Raw genomic sequence first — 25,073 nt, forward strand, 5'->3', positions numbered from 1 at the left:
ACTTGCTTAGAATTGCACCGTAAGAGTGTAAAACTGGCTTCACTGAAGTGGCCTACAAATCTGTGTCTGAGCTGTATCTGTATGCCTCTGTATATAAAAATGTTCCATCCACGTAGAAAACGGGATGCTGCGGAGAAAATGTCTAAGCTAGTCTTATCCCTGACATGCTAAGCTTCTATGTGCAGGGTTGTTGTTTTTTTGGTGTGTGTGCTTGTCAAAGTATTCAGTAATGTGAGTCCCCACCTCCAGTCTGAATTGGTATAACTCAGACATGGATTTACTACCTCAATAGTAATGAGGCCACTGTTGGTATTCCACTGGTCTCACTTGCAGTTATCAGTGATATAACTATTGGTATACATTTATCATGTCGATTATTGAAGAAGATGAGGCTCCTCTATTCCGCTGTTCACTTTGCAGACGCTTCAATACCCACATTTGCAGAATACACAAGCAGTCAGAGAAAGCCCATATCTCCCTCTACAGGTCAAATTTTGGGGGAAAGACAGAGCTCACCTTTGACACAGGAGCAGAGCGCTAAACAATGAAACCCATTCGTGCATTTCCTCATTTCCACGACTAAAATTGCTTTATCACCAAACATATACCACCCAATATGGTATAAATTCAATCTGTAGTACAGCCTTCCCCAACCTGGTGCTGGATGAGGGATGATGGGAGTTACAGTCCAACACATCTGGAGGGCACCAGATTGGGGGAGGCTGCAGTAGTACATTTACCAGCAATATATTTAAAAATATACCATTGGTACTCTCCAGTTAACATTAGTGATATCTGATCACATATAGAATCTGTAGGCTGATTTGGGCTAGTACTTACTCCAGCTGGAAGAGTCACTCTCAGGAGTCATTTCTGAAAGCCTCATGCCAGACTTGGCCACTGCATAAATCCGACTCTCCTAAAACAAGACAAAAACATGAAGGGGAAAAGGCAAACCAAAAGTATGATTTTTTGCTGTCTTTAGGCAACTGGGGCTGGTTTTGCTTCTTCTCTAGGCGCAGTCACCTTAAGCGGCAGCTGGGGGAAGGGTTAAGCAACCTACTTCCACCAGCCACCTTCCCCCTGTAAACTGCATCTTTCCAGTTCTTGTTTGCAGCAGAGAAACAGAGGCCATGTATTCAAACTTGACTTGGCCATTACTGTGTAGTTCCAACCTCTGCTGTATCCCCTGAAGCAATTCTGAAAAACATGTTTGCCTAACCATGAATCCAACTAAACACAGAGATCACTGTTATGAATGGTAACAACGGAGGCAAGAATTGGGAACATATGACTCAATTCCTAATGAACTACATTACCTAGCCTCTAGCTTTTGTCCTTGTCTTTATTTTTAGACCATACAGCATAGGAAAGCGGGATATTATCTATTGTATCTATCCATTCTCCAGCAGGTTCTGGCCTTCACGTTTGCAGAGACAAGTATCTCCTGTATCGCTGAGATTACAGGTGGCCTCGGAAGATCTTTTGGTGGTTAAGGTATGAAAAACATTTCCACTCTTCAGGACTCCTGACCCATTCCCCCTTTACCCCAGTGTTTTAGGAATCCCAGCCTTCCACCCCTTCTACGATTGCCTCATTTTGCCATTTGAACAGAGACCCAAATCAAACACTGACATTGTCTCAAAATGCTGTTTTCATGTCTGCTGATGGCAAACAGAATTTGTGCCTAATACTTAACACCCAATCATTAGATTAAGACAGTCAAGGCACATTTGTGCAATTTGTATATTTAGCTAATTCCAGTCATGGTGAAACCAGTGGATTTGGCTTTCCAAGTTGCAGAACTTTGTTGTTATTTTTAAAACTTGCAGTGATTTATAGTCCCTCATGTATAAAGAATCCTGAATATCTTACCCAAGATGGAAATCTGTGCAATGGAGGAGTGGGTGGTTTGCCTCCTGGGTCCATTACTCTGGCTTCAGAAGTTCCCGCCTCCGTCCTTGAACAAGAACGCTGACACGTCTCCTCCTCCATCCTTGCTTCTTCCACCAGACAGGCTTCCATCTCCATCTTCTCTGCTACCTCTTCATCAATATCTGTCTCCTCCACCTGACCCTGATATTGAGCAGCAGCTCTTATAGGCTGAAACGTGCTGATCTCAATGTTCACCACATGGTGGAAGCAATCAGTTCCTGACTGCGGTTGGCTATAATGCCTCTTGGCTAGCAGGATGCTGTCCCTTGGATTGCTAGGAGTCCGAACTTTGGGGAGAGTCATGCTGTTACCTAGTCCACCTTCCCTCCCTGTGAAATTGGAGGGCACTGAAGTGATGGATTTTGGCAACTTCAGGGCTGGAACTGCTGCCGAGAGAGAACGATTAAGGGCATTTTTCATTTCCCCAGAAGAGAAGGAGTTCAACCTATGAGTGCTCAACTCAGTATTCAGTTCATCTGGTGGCTTGTACAAGTCAGATACTGTCTTGTCTGAAGCAGCGCTGGAGCTCCGCAGTTCCTCCAGAGGAGAATGAAAAGCCAACGCTCCATGAAATCTCACAGTCTCAGCTTGGTGTTTTGCCAATGTTGGGCAAATCTGGGTGTGTGCTGTGGAGACCAAGTCATTCACTGAAGAGTTATTATAGTCTGAAGAGTCAGAGATAAGCCTCAGTGAGCTCCGAGAAGATACTGATTTGTCAACCTCATCTGCTACACAGGCATCATCCATAAAGACCACACTTGCTATATAAGGAATGCCTTTCATAGACACACCCTGATAGGCCTTTTTGATGTCCACTGCAAGAAGCCTGGAATCCTGTGCTGAATTCTCAAGGAGGCATGACAAGGGGTCTCTAAGCAGCTGGATGTTACAGCTGGAAACAGGTTCTTCAGGAGGAACAGTCATCAGATCTAAAATTGGGAATAAAAAAATAGTCAGAGCTTTTAGTTGGATGCAACTTGGCATGTCTTATTTTTTATTTTTGCAAATATTTTTCAGTGAGGTTGTATCAAATGGTGGCTTTGCTCTACCAGAAAGTTCTTCTGTTTATGCAATGCAGAGCACCCAATTTTTGCCAATACCACCCCCATCTACTGCAGTCTTCTGCACCATATTCTATATTGTCCTGGAGTGCCCCCCAAGCCTCCGTAGCAACTTTCCAGGGGTGCTGGGGGCTACAATGGTTAAGAAGGCATTGGTAAAAACTGGGTGCCCCACCTCGTGCAAGCAGACCTGTTTTCCACTAACACAATGCCACCATTGGACGCTGAAGACTCTATGATGTCAGGTGCCAGCTTGTGAAGACTCTTTGGATTCAGGGACAGAGGCTTCACCACTCACTCAGTAAAGACGAGCTGGCAAATCGAATATTTCAGAGGTCCCAAAACTGTTTGGGGTGGTAGACGCATTTGGAATATTGAGAAAGTGTTGATGCCACTTTCATAAAGTGGCTGTCATGTGGAGGCTTGCTCATTCACAAAATAGCTAACAGAATGAGCAGGGCTGGTCACGAAACATGCATTTCCCAGAAGGTAAACTGCTGAGGCTAAAAGAAAAGTAACTTGCCCAAGAATCTAAGTACAAGGCAGAAGCAGGGTCTGAGCTCCAAAACACAAAACTATCCTGTTGAACCCACATAAAGATGGTGCTGAAGGAGAGTACTTCACTTTGTAGCATGCCAGCTTCCCAGTTAAAGAAATATGTTTTAATTACAAAGTCCTAAAAAATCAGAAGAGACAGGGAGTCTGGTGGAGGCCAAGAGAGGTGTCCAGAGGTACATTGGTACCCATGGTAACCCCGCTGGAGACCCCAGGTATAAACATTCAATTTTTTACCTCTTAAAAAGTCTTCAGAGACTTTTCAGCCCCTGACTGGCTCATTTGATTGCATGAGAAGATTAGACAAACCCTCTGAGTCGACCTAGTCCTCAACATTCTACCTGCAACCTGCTCTTGGTAAGCAAGGAGTTCTTAGTGCAGAACTGAATGAGCCTTTAGCTCATAAGAACATATGAAGTGCCATGCTGGATCAGACCAAGGGACCATCAAGTCCAGCACTCTGTTCACACAGTGGCCAACCAGCAGTCAGCCAGGGACCAACAAAGCAGGACATGGTGCAACAACACCCTCCCACCCATGTTCCCAAGCAACTGGTGCATATAGGCTTATTGCCTCAGATATTGGAGGTAGCACATAACCATCACGGCTAGTAGCCATTGGTAGCCTTCTCTTCCAGGAACTTATCCAACCCCCATTTAAAGCCATCCAAATTGGTGGCCATCACTACATCTTGTGGTAGTGAATTCCATAGTTTAACTATGTGTTGTGTGTGAAGAAGTACTTCCTTTTATTTGTCCTGGATCTTCCACTAATCAGCTTCATGGGATGACCCTGGGTTATAGAATTATGGGAGAAGACCTTTTTATTCTCCCAGCATTTTAACAGTCTATAAATAAATTTTAACTTGGTGTTTTAAATTTGTAATTTTGCATTGCTGCTGTTTTTATCTGGTTGAGCTTTTATATTGTGTTTTATATTATGGTTTTATACTTTGAATGTTTTAATTTTTGTGAACCGCCCACAGAGCTCTGGATATTGGGTGGTATAGAAATGTAATTAATAAATAAATAATAAAAATAAATGAAGGAGAAAATTGTCTCCCTATCCATATTCTCTACACCATGCTCCTATTCTTCCTTGCTCTGTACCATGATTCATGGTCCATGAACTGCCTCATCATGGCTTCTTGACCATTATATTTGCATCAAAGTAAATATATACTATCATCATCATCTTAATATTTATATAACACTTTCCTGGTTTAAAGTGTTTCATATATGTCATCTTAGTAACACTTGCTGGCCTTCGTTAGAGGGATGCTATATTATTATCCCTATATTTTGGGCGCAGTGGCTGAGAGAATAGTGGATTGCCTTAAACCATCTAATGAGTTCACCACAGAGGTGAGATCTGAACAGAAATCTTCCCCACTCCCAGTTCATAGACAGTATGCACAAACTAACCCTTTCCATGTATGCTAAAGGAGAAATATTTCTTCCTAACTGTCAAAGTGAAACATCAACTGAGCTTAATTAACTCTCCTCACCGGAAACAAAGCCCTATGAAGAGAGACTGAAAGAACTGGGCATGCTTAGCCTGGAGAAGAGAAGATTGAGGGGAGACATGAGAGCACTCTTCAAATACTTGAAAGGTTGTCACACAGAGGAGGGCCAGGATCTCTTCTCGATCCTCCCAGAGCGCAGGACACGGAGTAATGGGCTCAAATTACAGGAAGCCAGATTCCGGCTAGACATCAGGAAAAACTTCCTGACTGTCAGAGCAGTACCACAATGGAACCAATTACCTAGAGTGGTCGTGGGCTCTCCCACACTAGAGGCATTCAAGAGGCAGCTGGACAGCCATCTGTCAGGGATGCTTTAAGGTAGATTCCTGCAATAAGCAAGGGTTTGGATTTAATGGCCTTATAGGCTCCTTCCAACTCTATTATTCTATGATTCTATGTATTAAATATGATCCAAATATCTGCCGTGTATTTGATGGCACAACAGTAAACAAAGTTGTTAATCAGCAAAGATGTCTGTAGGAGATTTCTAAAAGAAGAAGAAAAAGGAAGAAGAGGAGAAGAAATAACTGCTTAATAACATATTAAGTTCTGCTTCTTAATCCAAAACATATGAGTGTCAGTGTAGGGTAAAGATTGTGGCCAGTTAGAAGTGAAGGAAATACACTCAAAGACAATGTTTTCTTTATTTTTACTTGTCACATTGCCTTGCTGAGTATTGGCATGGAAGATAAGGGATTAAGCCCTTGTTCAAATTAATCTCTATGCTAGAGCCTCCAAACTGAATCACAATGAGACCATGCAATTATGTTCAGGAGTCAATGTATAATTCAGAGCTGTCTGATTGGTGGCATTTTGGGAACACTTAATACCACATTATTATAGGAAGTATGTCATTCTGTAAGCAATCAGAATGAATGAGGCCAACCTGCTTAGAAAGCTTTCAACTGGAATGGCACTTCCAGAAAAAGCTGAAACCTCATGCATGGATAGGCAAAAAATCATGCCAATCAAATACCAGCACAGAAACCATCCCTATGTATTTGCATACTCTTATGCTCCAGGTTGTTTGCCTGGAGCCAGTGTGGTATAGTGGCTAAGGTGTTGGACTGGGAGTTGGGAGATCTGGGTTCTAGTCCCCACTTGGCCATGGAAACCCACTGGGTGACTTTGGGCCAGTCACAGACTCTCAGCCCAACCCACCTCACAGGGTTGTTGTTGTGAGGATAAAATGGACAGGAGGAGGAGGATTATGTATCTCGCCTTGGGTTCCTTGGAGGAAAAAAGGCGGGATATAAATGTAATAAATAAATAAATAAATGACATGGTATGCCTAGTTTGATGTAATAGAGAAAACAATTTGGTCAAAGTAATTCCCTTCCACTTGAAATGTTAATTATACTCTAGTGGAAAAAGTGCTATCAAGATGCAGCAGGGGGGAAAAGGCCCAATACCTTTAACTAGGGATATACAAGAATTTTGTCTCGGTTTACAAATCGTGAAAATATTTCTCATTTGTGATCCCAAACATGTTTGCAAACAAAAGTGCTCTTCTTTCAAGAAATGTTAGTAAATTTCCGAATTTGCAATCAGATTCAAATAATATTATTTAAAATGCACTTCTTTTAAAAAAAATGCATTTTCACACTTTTGTTACTGGGGGAACATGGGCACCTTTGAAAAACATGCATAGAAATGCACACTTTTCCCATTTGAAATGCACACTTTTCCTGTCTGAACAAGCTGGAGGAAAAGTCAAAAACTAAGAGGAGCAAGCCAAAACAAGCTTTGAAGTGATTTTCATAGAATTTTGGCAAGCTTGAAAATTGTTGGTCCCATGCCTACCTTTAACTACAGACAGGGTGAGTGGAAGCTATAGATCCAAAACAGGCTTGCCCCCAGTAAGCTTTCAATGCATATGGTAGTGATGCAGATGAGCCCAAGACTCACCACCAAGCAACAATATGAATGGAGCCTATATGAAGAGGCTCCTGGAAAATGTAGTATATGACTGGGCTGTGTCCATGATGGACCCTCGGTCTTTTAAATGCTACAGGCATTAAAAAAGACAGAAATGTGTTGCCCAGACTTTATGTTGGGGGTGGGCAACACACGGCCCGGGGGCCAGGTACGGCTTAAGTGCATCCCTTGTCACCCCTGCTGCCTGCCCCACATTGCTGAAATTTGGCAGTGCAGTGGCAACCCCTCTCCCCCATCGCTTTATGTGTTAATTATAAGAAATACCAATGCACTGGTATATCCTTAGCAATCATGTCAGCCACATCAAGTGTGCAACTGTCCATACATCGGGGTTTCCCCCCCCCAGATGTTTTGGTCTACAACTCCCATCATCCCTTACCATGGGCTATGCTGGCTGTTGGGAATTATAGGCCAAAACATCTGGAGGGACACAAGTTGCCCACCCCTGCCCTACATAAGAGCTGAGAGGTCAATAATAATAATAATTTATTTATTTCTTACCAGCCTCTCCCTCTGGATTGAGGCGGGGAATAACATTAAATACAATATAATACATAAAACTAGTTAAAAAAGCATATAAAACCAATACAATATTAAAACAACACTCACAACATATTTAAGTTCTTAGGTTTAAAATTCATCTGGGGAGGCCTGCTGGAAGATTTTCTAGTTCTTTCTTATACTTAAAGTTACAACTTTGTGACAAAGCGATGCCCATTAGAACATAAGAACCTAAGAAGAGCCCTGATGCTGGATCAGACCGAGGGTCCATCTAGTCCGGCACTCTGTTCACACAGTGGCCATCCAACCAGCTGTCGACCAGGGACCCACAAGCTGGACGTGGTGCAAAAGCACCCTCCCACCCATGTTCCCCAGCAACTGGTTTATATAGGCTTACTGCCTCTGATACTGGAGGTAGCACATAGTCAGCAGGACTGGTGAATCTAAAATCCACATTCAAATTGCCGGTTGCCTTCCACCAGATTGGTCCCAGAAACGAGGTCAGTTGGCAGAAGAGCTGAACTGACCTCGCTCCCAATGAAAAAGTTGGAGTAAGTCCCAGACTTTTTGAAAGCGCAGCTTTACAGGAAGGCCACTGTGGGGTTTTCCCCATGTATAGACAGCCCCACAGACATCTGTACATAGCACAAAGCAGAAATTCATCCTGCAGCACCCTAAACAATGGTTGTGTGGAAGTCCTCTCATGCTTTTTATCTACATTCTGCTAAAATGACCAACTGTGCTGTCCAACAGTGCTGCTTATGGTTCTAGGAATGCATCACTCCTAGGAGACAAGCAATACAACCCAGCCAAAATTTAGCATCACCTCAATAAAGTTAATGCGTTCTCTGCCGTTGACATTAAGAACGGTCTTTATCTGAGCTAAAGGACCAACCATTCATAGGGATACAGCAACAGAGGCCTTATAAACAGCCTGTCTGAAAGTATATTAAAAAGATGGAAATAGAAATATTGCATTCATCTCACTCTACCTCCATACACTAGAAGGAAACTACAAATGCCTACAGTGAAAATCGTACAGAGAAATTGTCCTAAAGTGTTGCACAAAACTACAGTGAAGCCAGGGTTCTTGTTTTCCTTCCCAGTGTCTCTGCCAGTAATTAAAAAAAACCAATACCACATATTTACCCTGCAATGCTTCTTGAAGGGTTTTGATCTGCTCTGTCAGCCTCAGGTTATAATCCTTGAGGTGATGGTTTTCCAGCTCCAGCTATGAAACAAATGGGAGAAAAATGCTGGGGGGAAATAATTTCAAGTACTTTCGCTTTACAGACGATCCTGTCCAGGCCTCTGCCTTTAATAAAATCTCTCACAGAAAATTAAAAGATGAATTTAAGGGGGGATCTTTAAAAGTCCTGCTTCCAGGAATAGCATCCATCGAATTATATGTCGCTCATACTCCTACCCATATGGCTCAGAAAAGAAGAAACGAACTGGCTATCACCTCTTTTATTTTCACTGTCACCCAGTCCTTAATTTTGGCAGCTTTTTCTTGAACGATTTTAGCTTCATCTGCTCTCAGCTGCTTCTGTGAAGAAGTTTAAAAAATAAAAATAAAAAGAGAGACACACACACAAGTATTAGGGGAGCAGCGTGTTCAGCTTCAGTAATTTACAACGGGCCTTTGAACAAAATTAACAATATGCAATGGGCCTTTGAACAAGGTACCTTTTTTCAGCAATCACTGTATAGTTGTAAGGAATGTTCTGAAGATTTTGTGCCTGCTTCTCCTTCAGGCCAAATGAAGACTATTGACCTTTTAACGCTTAGAGAGCAATCCTGACCTGAGGTTCTGCTGGTTGGAGAGGGTTAGACTGGGGCAGAAGTGCATCTCCACAATTAGGGCTGCACACCCATGATCAACTTTGGTTGGTATGCCAACTATGCCCGTTCGTGGATAGCCTAGCGACAGTCATTCATGCACTGGTAACCTCACGATTAGACTACTGTAACATGCTCTATGTGGGGCTACCCATGTGTGCGGTTCGGAAGCTGCAGCTAGTGCAGAACGCAGCAGCTAGGGTGCTCTCAGGGACACCGAGCTCTGCTCATATAAAATCTGTATTAAAAGAACTGCACTGGCTGCCTGTTAGCAAAGAAGCCAGATATGTTGTTATCCTACAACGCCCAAAACAGCTTGGGACCAGCATACCTAGCAGACCACCTTCTCTTATGTACACCTGGATGACAACTACAATCTTCAGAGGAAGTCCTATTGGCCATTCCAAAACAAACGGAATGCCATCATGAAGAACCTTGGCAGTGGGCCTTCTCTGTGGTGGCACCCACCTTCTGGAAAACCCTCCCTCATGCAGTTTGGGAGGTGGAAAACTTAACATCTTTTAAATGCCTCCTGAAAACATACCTTTTTACACAGGCTTTTACCCTGGTTTTTAAATTAGCTGATTTTTATATTGCTTTATAAAAAACTTTTAAAGCTTTTAAATTTATCTAAACTTGTTTTATGGTTTTTATTTGTGCACTGCCCAGAGAGCTTCGGCTGATGGGCAGTATACAAATGTAATAAATAATAATAATAAATAAATAATCTCTGGCAGCCATCATACACCAGTGGAAAGCTCTGCTGACATAGACCTACCCACTGGAAACCCTGCTGAAGAAACAGAATTAATTAAATAAGTAAATAGTGACCTGAGAAGGGAAACAGGCAGAAATGTATTTAGACAGTGGGAAGATATGCAATAGCCTCAGACAATACCTTACCTACTGTCCATAGATATTATATATGTATATATATCAGCACACAGTAGTTTTACCTGGTTTTCCAGCTGCGTCTCCAGTTTCTTGATCAGTTCATCCTTTTGTTGCACACTGCTCACCAGCTTCTGGTACTTCTCATGTTCACTGGGCTCGCTTGATTTCATGTTGGCACATTTCAACTTCTCTTCCATGACTTCAACCTGAAAGATGCCCTTACACTTTCATTGAAATGACACTGGGTGGGGAAAGGCAAGGAAATACATTGGATCTTGATGGAATGAAATACTCATTTATTGATGGGCCTTCATTCACAGGCAATGAGGCAGGGGTGATGGGAGGGGATTCTTCTTACAGCATTCTCTAAAAAAAATCATTTCATATAGTCCCATGAACTAGAGCTTTGGGACACAGGTCGAAAACATCACATTGAATGTTCAAAGGGCTCAAGGAAGAGATGTTTTTCAAGAGATAGAGATGCCTGGAAGACCAGCCCCTTCAGACAAGGAGATTGCCCCAAGCATGCAAGGTAACATGAAAAAAGGCATCAAACAGATCTCATAGGTACATAGAGGAAGCTGCCTTTTGCCAGGTCAGACAACTTGCCTGTCTAGCTCAGAAATGTCTACTTCAACTGTCAGCTGCTCTCCAGGGTCTCAGTTAGCATCACCACCTGCTATCTGGCCCTTTTAACAGTCAGGAAATTAACACAGGACCTCCTGCATGCAAAACATGCACTCCACCAGTCAGCTATGGTTCCTTCCCTTTAGTGAAATCTGCAAGAGCAGAAGCACAAATTAGTTTAATGGCACAAAGGGGAATGGGCTGTGCCCTGCACCATGGTCCTGATGAAAGTCCCACCATCCCCACCAGCTGCTATTTGCCCCAGGAGGGAAACTGCTTTGAATAAGAACATAAGACGTGCCATGCTGGATCAGACCAAGGGTCCATCTAGTCCAGCACTCTGTTCACACAGCGGCTAACCAGCCATCGGCCGGGGATGAACAAGCAGGACATGGTGCAACAGCACTCTCCCGTCCATGTTCCCCAGAAAGTGGTGCACACAGGCTTATTGCCTCGAACACTGGAGATAGCACACAACCATCAGGGCTAGTAGCCATTGATAGCCTTAGCCTCTAGGAATTTATCCAATCCCCTTTTAAAGCCATCCAGATTGGTGGCCATTACTACAACTTGTGGTAGTGAGTTCCATAATTTAACTATGCAATGTGTGAAGAAGTACTTCCTTTTATTTGTCCTGGATCTCCTACCAATGAGCTTCATGGGATGACCCCGATTTCTAGTATTTTGAGAGAGGGGGGAAAATGTCTCCCTATCCAGATTCTCCATAGCATGCATAATTTTGTACACCTCTATCATGTCTCCCCTTAGCCTCCTTTTTTTCTAAGCTAAACAATCCCAGTTGATGTAACCTTCCCTTGTAGGGGAGATGCTCCGGCCCCTTAATCATTTTAGTTGCTCTTTTCTGCACTTTTTCCAGCTTTATAATATACTTTTTTAGGTGTGGTGACCAGAATTGTACACAGTATTCTAAGTGTGGTCGCACCATAGATTTGTATAAGGGCTGTATTATACTGGCAGTTTTATTCTCAATTCCTTTTCTTATAATGCCTAACAGAGTTTGCGTTCTTTACAGCGGCCGCACACGGGGTGGACATTTTCATCGAGCTGTCCACCACAATCCCAAGATCTCTTTCTTGTTCAGTCACCACCAGCTCAGTTCCCATTAGGTTACACTTGAAGTTGGGTTTTTTTTTGCCCCAACATGCATGGAAGGCAGCTTTGAGGGTCACAATTTTTGCCGACTGGGGGGAAAGGTTAAACATCCCTTCCTACAGGCCGTGGTCCAAATCCTCAGGCTCCCTGCTCACCCACCACTCCCATACTTACAATTTCTTTAACAAAAGCAACACAACACACGGAATACAATCCTACATTTATCATGTCTTTCATTGGAAGGGGGAATCTCCTGATCTGCATTTGCAGTGTAGAGACTGTTGCCCAAAAGAGCTATTTAAACCAGCCTTTGTATAGTGGCTGCTTTGGGTATGCTGTAAGAGCTTTGCAGAGAGGAGTTGTACTTAAGGTTATCAGGGTGCAACATGGAGATCTCCCTTTCCAGGCCCACTATCAGGGATCAAACTTCTCAGGCATTTGATAGAGGCCAGATGCTGCCAAAGGACCACCACAAACTGGAACAAGCACACACACACACACACTTCTCCTGGATACCAGCTGCAGTCTTTTCTCCACACCATTCCAGCTTCCTCTTCCTGCATTCTTCAGGCCATCTCTCCCACACCTACTATTTCCTTTAAAAAAATAACACAAGACACCTGAAATGTAGCCATGTGTTTCTCATATTGTTTAGTGTGGTCCGCACATTAATGATTAGGCCAATCATTCCACTTTTCTCTTTAAAAGGTCCAATGGCCCCAAGACCAGCACTTTTTGACTTCTTTCCCAAAGACCCCAGGTTGACAATGCCATGCTGAGATATTTCCCAGTCTACATGCCAATTTCTGTATGAGAGCCAGTTACGCTCCAGTAAATATACCCACAGTTGCAGAAAGCTGCATTTTGTCCGCCTGTCTGTCTGCATTAAACAGACACTGAATCTCCCCTGCACTGAATCTGAAAGGCAAGCGCTTGGCATCCCAGCCAAAAAGCTTGGCCTGCCAAGTTGGACATGTTTTTATTAGAGCTCAGGATAATTACAGACTAAAGGAAGAGCCCCTCCTACCTGTCTGATGCTTGAGTGGTGACTCCACGCTGGAGGCTCCGAGCGAGCGGGGAGGGACAATAACCGTGTGGCCTCCTTATCGGAGGACAATAGCTGTAGGGAGCACTTTGAATGAGCCATCCAAAACTCTGAACTCATGTGGTGAAAGAAAGCAGCAGCTGTAAAACTCAGCGTGTATCCTTTTCATTTCCCATGTCTATGGCTTATTGATAACATGCCTGCTTGTGGGGTGACAGCTCCATGTTATGTATTGAAATCATTCCCTAAGCCTGTCAGATTTAATTAAAGCATTTCTAAAGACACATCCCTTTCTCCCTAGATACCAAGCTGGACTGTGCCACTGGAAACAGGGCAGCAGCAACCTCTAAGGCTCCATGCTTGTTTCACTCCTCCAGGTTTGGCCAGGACAAGGCAGTTCAGCCTGTGTTGTAGGCCACCTGCTCTTTTCCCTCCCTCGTTAGAAAGGTGTGTTGGAGAACGGATCCTCAGCTCCTCAACTAGCTTCTGTTTGGATCCCCAAATTGCTGAGGAACTAAAAAGGTTAGGAATAGCCAGCCACAAAATCCCACCATATACAATTGGAGAGGAGCCCATTAATTGGACTCTTTCAAGATGCATTCCCAGAAGAAGATTCCCTCTCTCCTGGACCTGGTGTAAGCTCACCAGGGGACCTCTGGGAAATGGGTTTTGCAAGTTTTTAATATTGTTTGGCCAGTTGAAAAGTGGAGCAAAACTCAATGTGTGTTTCTACATCAGATATTTTATTTATCTATTTATTTGTGATATTTATATACCATTAAATATACTAAAATCCATAAGCGGCATAAGCAACAAGCAGCACTTGAGCCAAATGTGCCCCTCAAAGGCTGCACCATGAGAAGCTTCTCATCTCTCTTAAATGTTACTGTTCATCTCCAGCCTTTGAGTATCAGAGGACATCCCCCAATAAATTCCCTGTAAAAACCATTTGTCACATTATACCTGTCAAGAACATGACCTCTGGAGATGCCAGAATAATAGTGAAGGTATTCAAATATTATAGAAGTGATGATCCCAGAGAAGTTCTTACCTGTTTCTCTGCACTTTGGGCTCTCTGTTCTGCCTCAATCACTCTGTGTTCCAGTTCTTGCATCTTCAGAGAGAAATAAGACAGAAAAATGTTCAAGAATTAGAAAAAAACCCTTTATATCTTTAGAGTCAAACCCAACTCACATCATGATGATCTCTGGAATTGCTAGAGTTATGTGATTACGTCAAACCAGGAAGAGAGGTATTTAAGAGCAACATCAGCAACCATTTTCTCATTACATTACATGGTTGAAAATGATACCTTCCAGTATCCCTGCCTTTAACATGCTGCTTATCACTCCAACAATTAGCATTCACCATTAGCAGTCAGCATTCTAATTAATTGATTGTATTTACAAGGAACACAAAGTTGTCTGGGTGGCTTAGAACAGAAATTAAAACAATTAAACAATTCCACTGTTACAAAAAGTGCTATTTATCCTTACCAAGCCTTTCAGAAAGTGCTAACAATGATGCTCATACCTTTCTATGCCATCAAACATAAGAATGATACAATGCTAAATACTATGGACTTTCAGAGTCGATTTACAACCTCCGATGGGATCAACTAAAGGGTCTTCAGTGCTTGCCCTCCTACTCTTATGGTCCTCATTTGGTTTTGTAAAACATGTCCTTGAATTATGGTTCAACAGCCCTGAAGGGAATGTCTCTATTAAAGTCAGTTCTATATGTGTTTACTCAGAAGTAAGTCTCTCTCTATTCAATGGGGATTACTCAAAGATAAGCATGCATTAGTATGAGTGGGATGTAAATGCAGTTGAAATGGATGGGATTTACTTTTGAGTAAGGGAACCAGCAGATCTGTAGTTTATAAATTTGAAGAAGCACAGCTTTGCATGCTCAAAGGAAGGTCGATCCTTCGCATTAGTGAACTACCAGGAAAAGTGTTTAAGGGGGGGAATTTTAAAAAAATATAAAAAAATCAAGGGATGACCCAATCTGATTCAAACTTGGCATGGCTAAAGCCCTCCTTTAGAGCTATCACTGTGCCAAAATGAAGGCGCTGCTGGCAAGAAGGGTGCATTTTCCACATTTCTTTTAAAGTGAAAATGCCCGCTAGAGAAAAGGCACTCCCCTCTCTGCCCCTTGAAAATACACCCACAGAACATCGGATTGAAAACGATGGATGAAAATATACGTTGAGGGTAGCGCGTTATCCTTTTGATTTACTGGAAGAACCAGACTTTCCCCACGTCAAAAAAAAGTGCTAAGAAGAGGGGGGAAAGTGAGGTCAGGGCAGGACATGGATGATGTCATCTGAGTCCTTTGCACACAACCCACGTTGACAGCGGGCTATAACTCTAGTGTGATGGAGCCCTATGTCACTTACAGAAGAGGACACATAGGTCATGAACTTTTAAGTATGCTAGTAGCTCATAGCTCAAACATTACCATCAGGATCCTTTTGTTCTTAGCTGCCATGAACAGTCTTACAAAATAGCAAACACATATTAGACAAGGTGCTAGGAAGATGCCTATAACTAACATATGAGATCCATCATGGCTGAATTTCTCAGTATCCCCTATCTCTCAAGGACTTCCCCACTTACTGGTATATTTCACTGATTTATTTATTACATTTCTATACCGCCCAATAGCCAGAGCTCTCTGGGCGGTTCACAGATGATAAATAAGCAGGACCAGACTGGTATTTTAGAGGAAGAGCTCTCCAGAAAACCTGTGCTCCTTTGTAAGAGTAGAACATTCCTTGCCTCCAAACTGAATCAATATCCACACCATCTGCATTCATTAAAAATCTCATACCATCTCTTGCCAATCTGCCAGATAATTTAATAAAAATCCACCTAGCCTGATTCAGTCTAAAAATAACTAGTATTCTTCTTCCTTTTTCCACTTCATTGTCTTGCTGTATAATATTAAAACAGCTGCTCTGTTATTTTACATCAGACCAGAGTGTAATTTCTTGGTGCTTTTGAGTTTCAGGCATACTTCTAGGCTTTCTGGGGATGAACTAACAATATGCAGAGCATTCAAATGGCTCTTTCCATGTATTTTACCGATGAGAAAACTGAACCGCACAGCTAACTGGCTGCAAAGCAAACACTTAAATACGGTTTTCAAAATTCTGTTCCTATGTTTCTGATCATCAGCCTGCCATACTGTCCCCTTCCACACCCTGCAGAAAAATAAAGCCCTATTATCCACCCAACGAATGTCTCAAAGGTGAAGAGGATGGCCAAAGATTCATGCCCCACTGCTCATTTGTTGACACTGGGCCATCATGCTGCCATGGGAACTGTTTGCCGTATCACTCATCAACAGAATATTACTGCTCCTTCCCATTGTGTGCACAACTGTGTAAGTAAATGCCAGCTACCAAAGACATGAGATCCTTGAATGCATTTCCAGATTTACTATGTGAAGATATATTAACATTCAGTATGAACGTCCTACCCAAGGGCCCCTGAAAAAGGTGCACAGGAAATCCTGTGTATGCACGCATCCACTTCTAAGCTTAGCCAGGCATTCGTGTTAAAATCGAAATATTTTCCCTTCTTTTTTCTTTCTTTTTAAAATTAATTAGATTCAGCCCCAGTTCTCCCCCCCACCCCTGAGAGGCCCCATAGCTAATTTCTAACAGGGTCATCATGCTGCCATGGCAACAGTCTGCTATGTCGCTCATCAACAGAATATTACCCCGCTTTTCCCTGGTGTGTGCAACTCTGTGGCAAAACTAGAGAGTAGAAGTAAATGCTAGTTACCAAGGTCATACAACACATAGCATTCTGGATTCCAGTATATTTTAATTTCCACAAAAGCTTTGAACTTATTCTGATTAACCTTTGAACTTATTCTTATTAAAAAAAATAGCATGGCACCTGTCTTGAGTCTCTCAGAAGGGCCATGACAGAATGCCATACAGAGGGTTTTTATTACAAAGACATTCTAGCTGTCTCTATAAATTTAATAAGGACTTGGGGGTAGTTTACACATCCATATGCAGTCACTTGATTTCACATCACTTCATTACTGAAAACACGATGGCTCAAAGCCAAATTTTTATTTTTATTTATTTATTACATTTTTATACTGCCCAATAGCTGAAGTTCTCTGGGCAGTTTGCAATTAAAACTGTGTATGTGAACTGAATCCTTAGAAAAGAATTGTGTTTGAAGATGTGAAATCATATGTATATTCCACCTTGGTGTGTTCATGCATATGAAAATCACCACTAGATGCTGCAGTCGTGAAATAATCCATTGTAAGCTGTCCTGAGAATTTATTGAAGAATGGGATATCAAAATCCAGAATAAATAAACAATTAAATATTTTCGTGTGTGAGCCTGCCGTTAGACCTGTAGTTCTGGGACCTTATATTTTAAGAATTGAAACGTATGTGTCTCAGTTGTAGTACTTATCTGAATTAATGGATGAATCACAAATGAATATATTAATACATTCTCAGTATTAAGGCAAAAGTATACTTTCAATCATTCTGTTAGTTTGAAACTTTTGACAAGCTTTTGTCGCAATGCAGACTGCTTGCTCTTTGGCCTTTGAGATGAAAAAACACATCACTAAGCTGTACACCCAGTTACAGAGTAACCTGACCACTGAACCAAGCTGCTGTCTAATCTCAACAAAGGGGTCAGTACTTTGACACCCACCCCAGGACTAGATTAATTCCACAGAGTCTTCATTTCCCTTTTCAGAGGAGTCCCCAATGAGTCGGTGCTCTGTAGAGTGGAGAGTGATCAGACAGGTTTATAGTTTCGTCGCCATTCCAATGGAATTCTTTTCAAAAGCACTGACTAGGTGAAACCAAGAATTTCCAAGGAAAGAAATAGGGTTTGGAGATTATATAAACAGACACACACAGAGGGTGAGAAATTAGGCATTGGATTTCAAAGATGGCATCATGATTTCAAAGCCATCCAAGTACCCCTCAAAATATTTAAGATAGGGGTTGAGCTGACACTAAAGTTAGTTTAGCTAAGCAATGCTCAGCTTCTCAGTAGCTCATGTGCCAACAATGAATTGTATTTATCAACACAAAAAGATCAAGCTATAGTGTTTGCTGAACCTCCCTATATAACCACCATAAACATCTACAGTATTACTATTTTAAAAGTACTCAAAAGTCTCAGGATTAAGATGAAAAACTTTTGGTGACCTGCATGTTATTCAGGCAGAACACAGACCAAGACTTTTGCATGTACATCAAATGTTATTATATCCAGTCCCAAAATGTATTAATTTATTACAAGTATTCATATGTCATCTTTCAGGGTACAAATCCTACCAAAGTGAGTTACAAGTAACATAAAATGGCTTCCTTCAGTCTCATTGGTATCACACCCTTTCTTAAGTCCACTCAGCCAAGTCTCAGGACATGGATCACACATGCAGATGTCAGCCTCATCACACATGTAGATTTCAGCCTCACCCCTCAAAGGATTCTGCCCATATCCTCAGGTGGCACAAACTGAAACATTAAACAAAACCACATTAAAGCTAGCATGTATCATTAATCTTATGTGTGTTTTATAATATTTGTTGTTGTTGTGGCATTCTGCAGAAATTGCATTTTAATATATATTTTAGTGTATATTTCTATTTTCATGTTTCTTTGGATTTTGTTAACCCTCTTAAGTCTCTTCTCAGAGAATTAGGTGGTGTTTATAAAAAAATAACTCTAGTTGATGAATAAATATGTGATAGATAGCTTCACTAGTCTTTCTTGTAGTGCACTGTAGCAATTTTAAGTTGAAACTACTTAATTATCTATGATAAAATATGAGTGGGGGACCATAATCTTCCTTGTTGGCTGATCTCATCCTACCACCTACAATAAGCATAAAATCACCTTCTCAGCAAGAAGCTCCCGGATCTTACTAGCTTGCAGGCGGAATTTGAAGAGCTGTGTCTCCAACGCAAGACATCGTTTTTGCCAGTCCGTGGTGTTTCCATTCTCGGCTGCGAGCTCAGCCATTTTGAACCCTTTCTTCACCCCAGGATGACCTACTCAAAGCGTCCTAAATGAGTGAGGCAAAGAGGAAAACAATGTGAAAAAATTAAAATGTCTTTTGTCATCTTTATAGTATCCTCACCACACAGGGGCAAACACTGTTAACATAAAAGTGTTTACCAACATTTCATTTACTTCACAGCAAATAAAACAACAGGAAATATTCACATGATATCCTGTGACACGAATGACGGACACATTTTACCAAAGCAAGTTCATACATGCATGGTCATCACTGGATGATTGTAACAACTCATCAGTAATGCTTTTTCAGTGGAACCAAATTCAGTGGAACCAAATTCGTCTGCCAGTCATCAAGTGCACAGTAACCAAATTAAGGGAAAACATGTGATATACCTGAGAAGTGTGGTATGAACCAGTAGCAGCTATCATGCACGAGAGACAAACATAATAAGAGAAAACCTGTTGATTTCCTACATGGTGTTTCTTATGAAACAGAGCAACGGTAAAATAGTATTAATGTTCCAAACAAGTCACATTGTTTCCAGTACTATATATAATACATCTGAAAGATGATTAGCGATCTGATTCTGTATAGCAGTTTTGGTTGCCACAGTGCCAACAATAGTTGGCATCCAGGCTCTGTCTACCTTCTTGCCAAACTAACAACATACTATTAACCCCCCCCCCCCACACACACACAGATATAGGGCCTATAGCATGTTTGCAAAGTTAGACAGCCTTCCCAAACATGGTGCTCTCCAGATGTATTGGACTACAACTCCCATATTTCCCAGCCATGCTTCTTTGGATTTATGGGGGTTGTAGTCTAACATATCTGGAAGGCACCAGGTTAGGGAAGGCTGAAGTAAGTTATTCCACTGTTCAAAGCTATCTGGATTATATGCTCATTAATTTTAGATGCACAGCAGCCTTTCCCAACCTGATGCCTTCTAGATGTGTTAGGGTACAATTCCCAGAATCCCCCAGCCAGCCAATACATCCAGAGGGATTCAGGTTGCAGAAGGCTGATGTACAAGGACTGGCTGAAGTTACTTCATAGGAAGAAAAATGCAATGGAGCTTCTGGAGAGCTTAGGTTTGGGTCCGCAAGGAGAAGCCGGTGGTAACGCAAAGAGTGATGACGAAGAAGAAAGAGGTGCAGTAGGGGGAGTGGTGTAAAGTGGATATTATAGGGATGATAAGAAGTATAATCATATTAGATCCTACTGGCTTTGGGTTCCTGGCTGATTTTCCCCCCCCCCAAGGGTTAAAATAATGGCCGGAGTGTTAGACTCCCGGAGATATATTGGGGGGAAAAGAGATGGGAGGGGAAGGGGAAGTGGGGTGGGAGGGAAGGGTTTGTGTGGGTTGTTGTATTTTTATGTATGTAAGTTAAGTTTTCAACACGTTCGGGATCGAGAAGAAGTTCAAAGAATTAGATATGGATAAGAAGATAAGAATCTCAACACTCAATGTTAAAGGTCTGGGGGCGGTCGTAAAAAGGAGAAGGATTGAACAATTGCTAAATAGGGATGGTTCTGATATAATTTTTTTGCAAGAAACTCATCAATTTAAAGAAAAAAATAATGTTATTCGTTTGAAATGGCCAGTGTTTTACGAAGTGTCTTTGGGGACATCAAAAAAAAAATGGAGTGGCCATCTTGATTTCAAAAAGAAGTGGGTTTGTGATGGAAAATATTAAAAAAGATGAGAATGGGAGATATCTTATGATAAAGGGTCAATTGGAAGGGAAAATGTATACTTTGATCAATATGTATGCTCCAAATAATAAACAAAAAGAATTTTATGAGGAGGTATTAAGAGAGATTGAAGAATTTAAGGAGGGGTATGCTATTTTGGCTGGAGATTTTAATATGGTTATGAATAATAGACTAGATAGGTCAAATCCCTCTGAGATAGAAAAAAGAAATAATATCACTATGTTAAACAAATTAATTAAAGAAAAGGATTTTGTTGATTCTTGGCGAGTTCTTAGAGGGGCTGACCCAGGATTTACATTTTATTCTCCAGTCCATCACACATACTCCAGGATTGATCATATTTTTGTATCCAGAGATTTTTTAACTAAGATATGTAAAATGGAATTGGCGACAATCAAGGTAACGGATCATGCATTAGTAAGTTTAGTTTTCGCAGTTGATAAGGATTACAAACAAGCATTAAGGTGGAGACTGAATACTATTTAAGTACGATAAAGTAATTGAGAAAATGCAGAAGGAACTGTCAGAAACATGGGAAATAAATGAGAAGGGGGGAACAAGAACGGCAGTGGTTTGGGATACCATGAAGGCTGTGTTTAGGGGGAATTGTATTAGGGAATTGTGTAATCTAAAAAGACAACAGGAGGTAAGGCAGGTTACTTTAGAGAATGAGATAATGAAGTTGGAAAATGAATTTTGGCAAACTAAAAATAAATATAAATTAATAGAAGTACAGGCAAAAAAAAGGAACTAGAAAATATTAATTTAGAAGAGGTTCAGAGGAACTTAATTTATATGAAAAGGGAATACTTTCAAAATAGTAACAGGAACTTGAAGATGCTTGCCAAACTCACACAAAAGGAAAAAGCTAAAAATGGGATAGGGGCAGTAAAAAATAAGCAGGGTAATTATTGTCATATGATGAAGGATAAAATAAAAAATTTTCAGCAATTTTTTGAAGATTTATACAAGGAAAGAGATACTCAAACGAAGAGGAAGGAAGAGTATGTGGGTAAATTTGTGAAAAAAGGATTAGAAAAAGAGCATAAGAAAATTATGGATAGTAACATACTGCAATGTGAAATAGAGGAGGTCATAGATCAGCTTAAAGTAGGGAAATCACCGGGGGTAGATGGTTTGGGACCAGAGTTTTATAAAAGATTTAAAACATTAATAGTGCCAAAGTTGTTGAAATTATATAATGCAATAATGGAAGGGGAGAAGATTCCAGAGTCATGGGAGCATTCTATAATAATTTTAATCCCGAAACCGGATAAGGATTTGACTCTCCCTGATTCATATAGACCAATTTCGTTAATAAATCAAGATGCTAAAATTTTTTCAACTATTTTGGCCAAAAGATTAAATAAATTTATAGCAAATTATGTAGGGGAAGACCAATGTGGTTTTATAGCAGGCAGACAGATGCATACATTAATAGGGAGAGTCTTAAATGCAATACAGGGGATAAAAAAGTCAAAGAATAAGGCGGGTATTTTAGCGCTAGATATTTTTAAGGCTTTTGATTGTGTGAGTTGGCAAACTTTAAAGTTGGTTTTAATCAAAATGGGATTTGGTAATAAATTCAGAGCAATAATAGAGCAGTTATACTCTAAAAACACAGCTATAGTGGTAGTAAATGATGGAATAACGGATAAGATACGACTAGCCAGAGGGACAAGACAAGGATGCCCACTCTCGCCAGTCCTGTTTGTATTGGTGATGGAATTGTTGGCAAATGCAATAAGAGAAGATGGGGAGATAGAGGGGATAGGTAGTAGAAAGAAAATTAAGTTGAATATGTTTGCAGATGATACATTGATGACTATTAGAGATCCGATAAGCAAAATGGAAAGAATTAGACAGCAGTTAAAAGAATTTGAAGAAGTTACGGGGTTAAGAATAAATTGGGCAAAATCCGAGTTGATGTTATTTAATTACACTAAAAAGGAAGAGAAGGAATGGGAAGGGAAGGCTTCAGTTTTGAATAGTAAAGAAAAAATTAAATATTTGGGTATTAAGATTACTAAAAATTTAGAAGATTTGGAAAGTGAAAATTTAAATGGATTGAAAAAAGAGGTAATAGAAAAGCTAAAGAAGTATAAGAAACTGAATCTTTCTTGGTTTGGAAGAATAGCTTTAATAAAGATGAAAATTTTGCCAAAGATCAATTTTATTTTCAGGATGTTACCAATAAGAATTTCAGATTTAGAGTTAAAAAGTTGGCAGAATCTTATAAATAATTACTGCAATGCGGAGAAGAAAGCAAGAATTAACAAAAGTAAATGGTATATAAATCAAAAGAAGGGTGGATTGGGTCTCCCGAACCTTGAGTACTATTATATAGCAAACAGGTTAAGACACATTGCTGAAGCAATTTTAGGGGTAGGGGACTTAGAATGGATGGAAGAAAATACATTAGATAATATTGAGCTAAATTTGCAGAATGTATTTTTTAAGGAAAAAGGGAAGGGCAATTGGCTTAACGAAATAGATAATTACTTTTTGAAGTTCCATTGGGAACTTTGGAATAAATATAAAAAGGAATTGCTTTCAATTAATTCCCCTTTAACACCAGTGATTTTTTTTTTTAAATTTTTTATTCATTTTCAACACTATATAAACATAGATAAACATTACCAAAATATAACTGAAACAAAACACAATAAGAAAAAGAAAAACATCAAATATCTGCTGCATACATATTGAATGATTGTTGAGTACAAATATCAAAAACTATTACATATACCTTATCATACTACAACATCTTCGTTCTTAACATAAAAGTGCACCCCCCACCTCGGGATCATTCTTGAGTCCAAAATCTAATCGTTTCTTCTGCTGGTGGTTTCCCACTTCCCTTAGTAAACACAAACACTAGGAACTGTTTCCAAATTCCTTCGAACTCATTTATTTTAGTTACGCCTTTTCTCCACTTAATATTACATGTCAGTTTATCATTAATGGCTATGTCCCAGACTTCTTTGTACCATTCCTCAATAGTATATTCCCCTTGGACCTTCCAGTTCCTAGCTACCATCAGTCGTGCTGCAACCAACAAATTCGATATCAGCTCTATAGTTCCTTTTCCACACTTTATATCTTCAAATAGTGACAGCAATGCTATTTTTGGTGTTTGTTCTATTTTCATTCCCACTATTTCTTCAATTTCTGAGAACACCATCTTCCATAATCTTTGTACATATTTGCATTGCCACCACATATGTAAATACGTTCCTTTTTCCCCACAACCTCTCCAACAATTTGCTGAATGTTGATCACTTATCTTATTCAATCTAACCGGGGTTAGGTACCACCTCCATAGGATTTTAAAATAATTCTCCTTTATTCTTACTGATAAACTTCTCAACACTCTTTGTTTCCATAGTCCCTCCCAGCTCTGTCGCCCTATTTGTATCTTCAAATCTGATTCCCAAACCATTTTCTCTGTATTCTCTCTAAACTCCTTCTCTAACAATATTTTATATATTTCACTCATTAATCCTTTTGAAACTATACTCCCTCCTTTCCCTTCCTCCTTACTTACTACTAATTCTTCAAACCTCGTCATCTTTCTACACATTCTATTATCTTTAATCCACTTTTTATTCCATTGCTCTAATTGACCATATTCTAGCCAAGATAGCTTCTTCTCCTTTAACAAATTTTCCATATCCTCTCTTATTTTAATATCTCTTACCCAATCCTTTAATCTTATTTTATTTTTCTCTTTTAATATTTTACATAATCTACCCTTTAGATCCTCTGGGAAATTCTTTAACATTATTATCGGTGCTAGGGGAGAGTTGCTCGGAAGCAGCTTCCCTTTAAATTTACTCCAAATTTCCCATTGAGTCCTCAGGAGTGGATTATCTATACTTCCAACCCACTTTCTTCCTCCGTCTTTAAAAAAAACATTCTCCAAATTCATCTCTACCTTATTTATGGTTTTTTCTTCCATCCAATATAAATCTCCTACTCCCATAATTGCTTCTACAACATGTCTTAATCTATTTGCTACGTAGTATAATTTTATGTTTGGGAGACCCATTCCCCCCTTTTTTTGGCTTAGGTACCAATTATTTTTATTCACTCTTGCTCTCTTTTCTCCATTACAATATTTATTAATAATATTTTGCCAACTTTTTATCTCGGTTTCTGATATTTTTATAGGTAACATTCTAAATACAAAATTAATTTTAGCTAATATCTTCATTTTTATTAAGGCTATTCTTCCGAACCAAGATAAATTTAATCTTTTATATTTCTCCAATTTCTCTAATACCTCTTTC

At 40.3% G+C, this 25,073-nt stretch overlaps 1 protein-coding gene across 2 annotated transcripts in view; it reads right to left on the reverse strand.

Annotated features, from left to right (window-relative positions):
- PLEKHH1 (pleckstrin homology, MyTH4 and FERM domain containing H1) overlaps nucleotides 1-25,073 on the reverse strand; it is a 72,145-nt gene that overhangs the window by 35,687 nt on the left and 11,385 nt on the right. The window contains exons 2-8 of one of the 2 annotated variants that reach the window (XM_063117548.1): nucleotides 18,936-19,104; nucleotides 14,088-14,150; nucleotides 10,314-10,457; nucleotides 8,981-9,064; nucleotides 8,665-8,746; nucleotides 1,876-2,864; nucleotides 841-919 (exon numbers count right to left, since the gene is read on the reverse strand). In XM_063117548.1, coding sequence (XP_062973618.1) covers nucleotides 841-919; nucleotides 1,876-2,864; nucleotides 8,665-8,746; nucleotides 8,981-9,064; nucleotides 10,314-10,457; nucleotides 14,088-14,150; nucleotides 18,936-19,061 — 1,567 coding nt within the window. In that variant the 5' untranslated portion in view covers nucleotides 19,062-19,104. Of the gene's footprint in view, nucleotides 1-840; nucleotides 920-1,875; nucleotides 2,865-8,664; nucleotides 8,747-8,980; nucleotides 9,065-10,313; nucleotides 10,458-14,087; nucleotides 14,151-15,437; nucleotides 15,456-18,935; nucleotides 19,105-25,073 lie in introns of those variants that run through there. The other variant, XM_063117549.1, reaches the window with a different exon arrangement.

This window comes from Elgaria multicarinata, chromosome 2, assembly GCF_023053635.1.
Source record: "Elgaria multicarinata webbii isolate HBS135686 ecotype San Diego chromosome 2, rElgMul1.1.pri, whole genome shotgun sequence".
NCBI classification, from domain to species: Eukaryota; Metazoa; Chordata; class Lepidosauria; order Squamata; family Anguidae; genus Elgaria; species Elgaria multicarinata.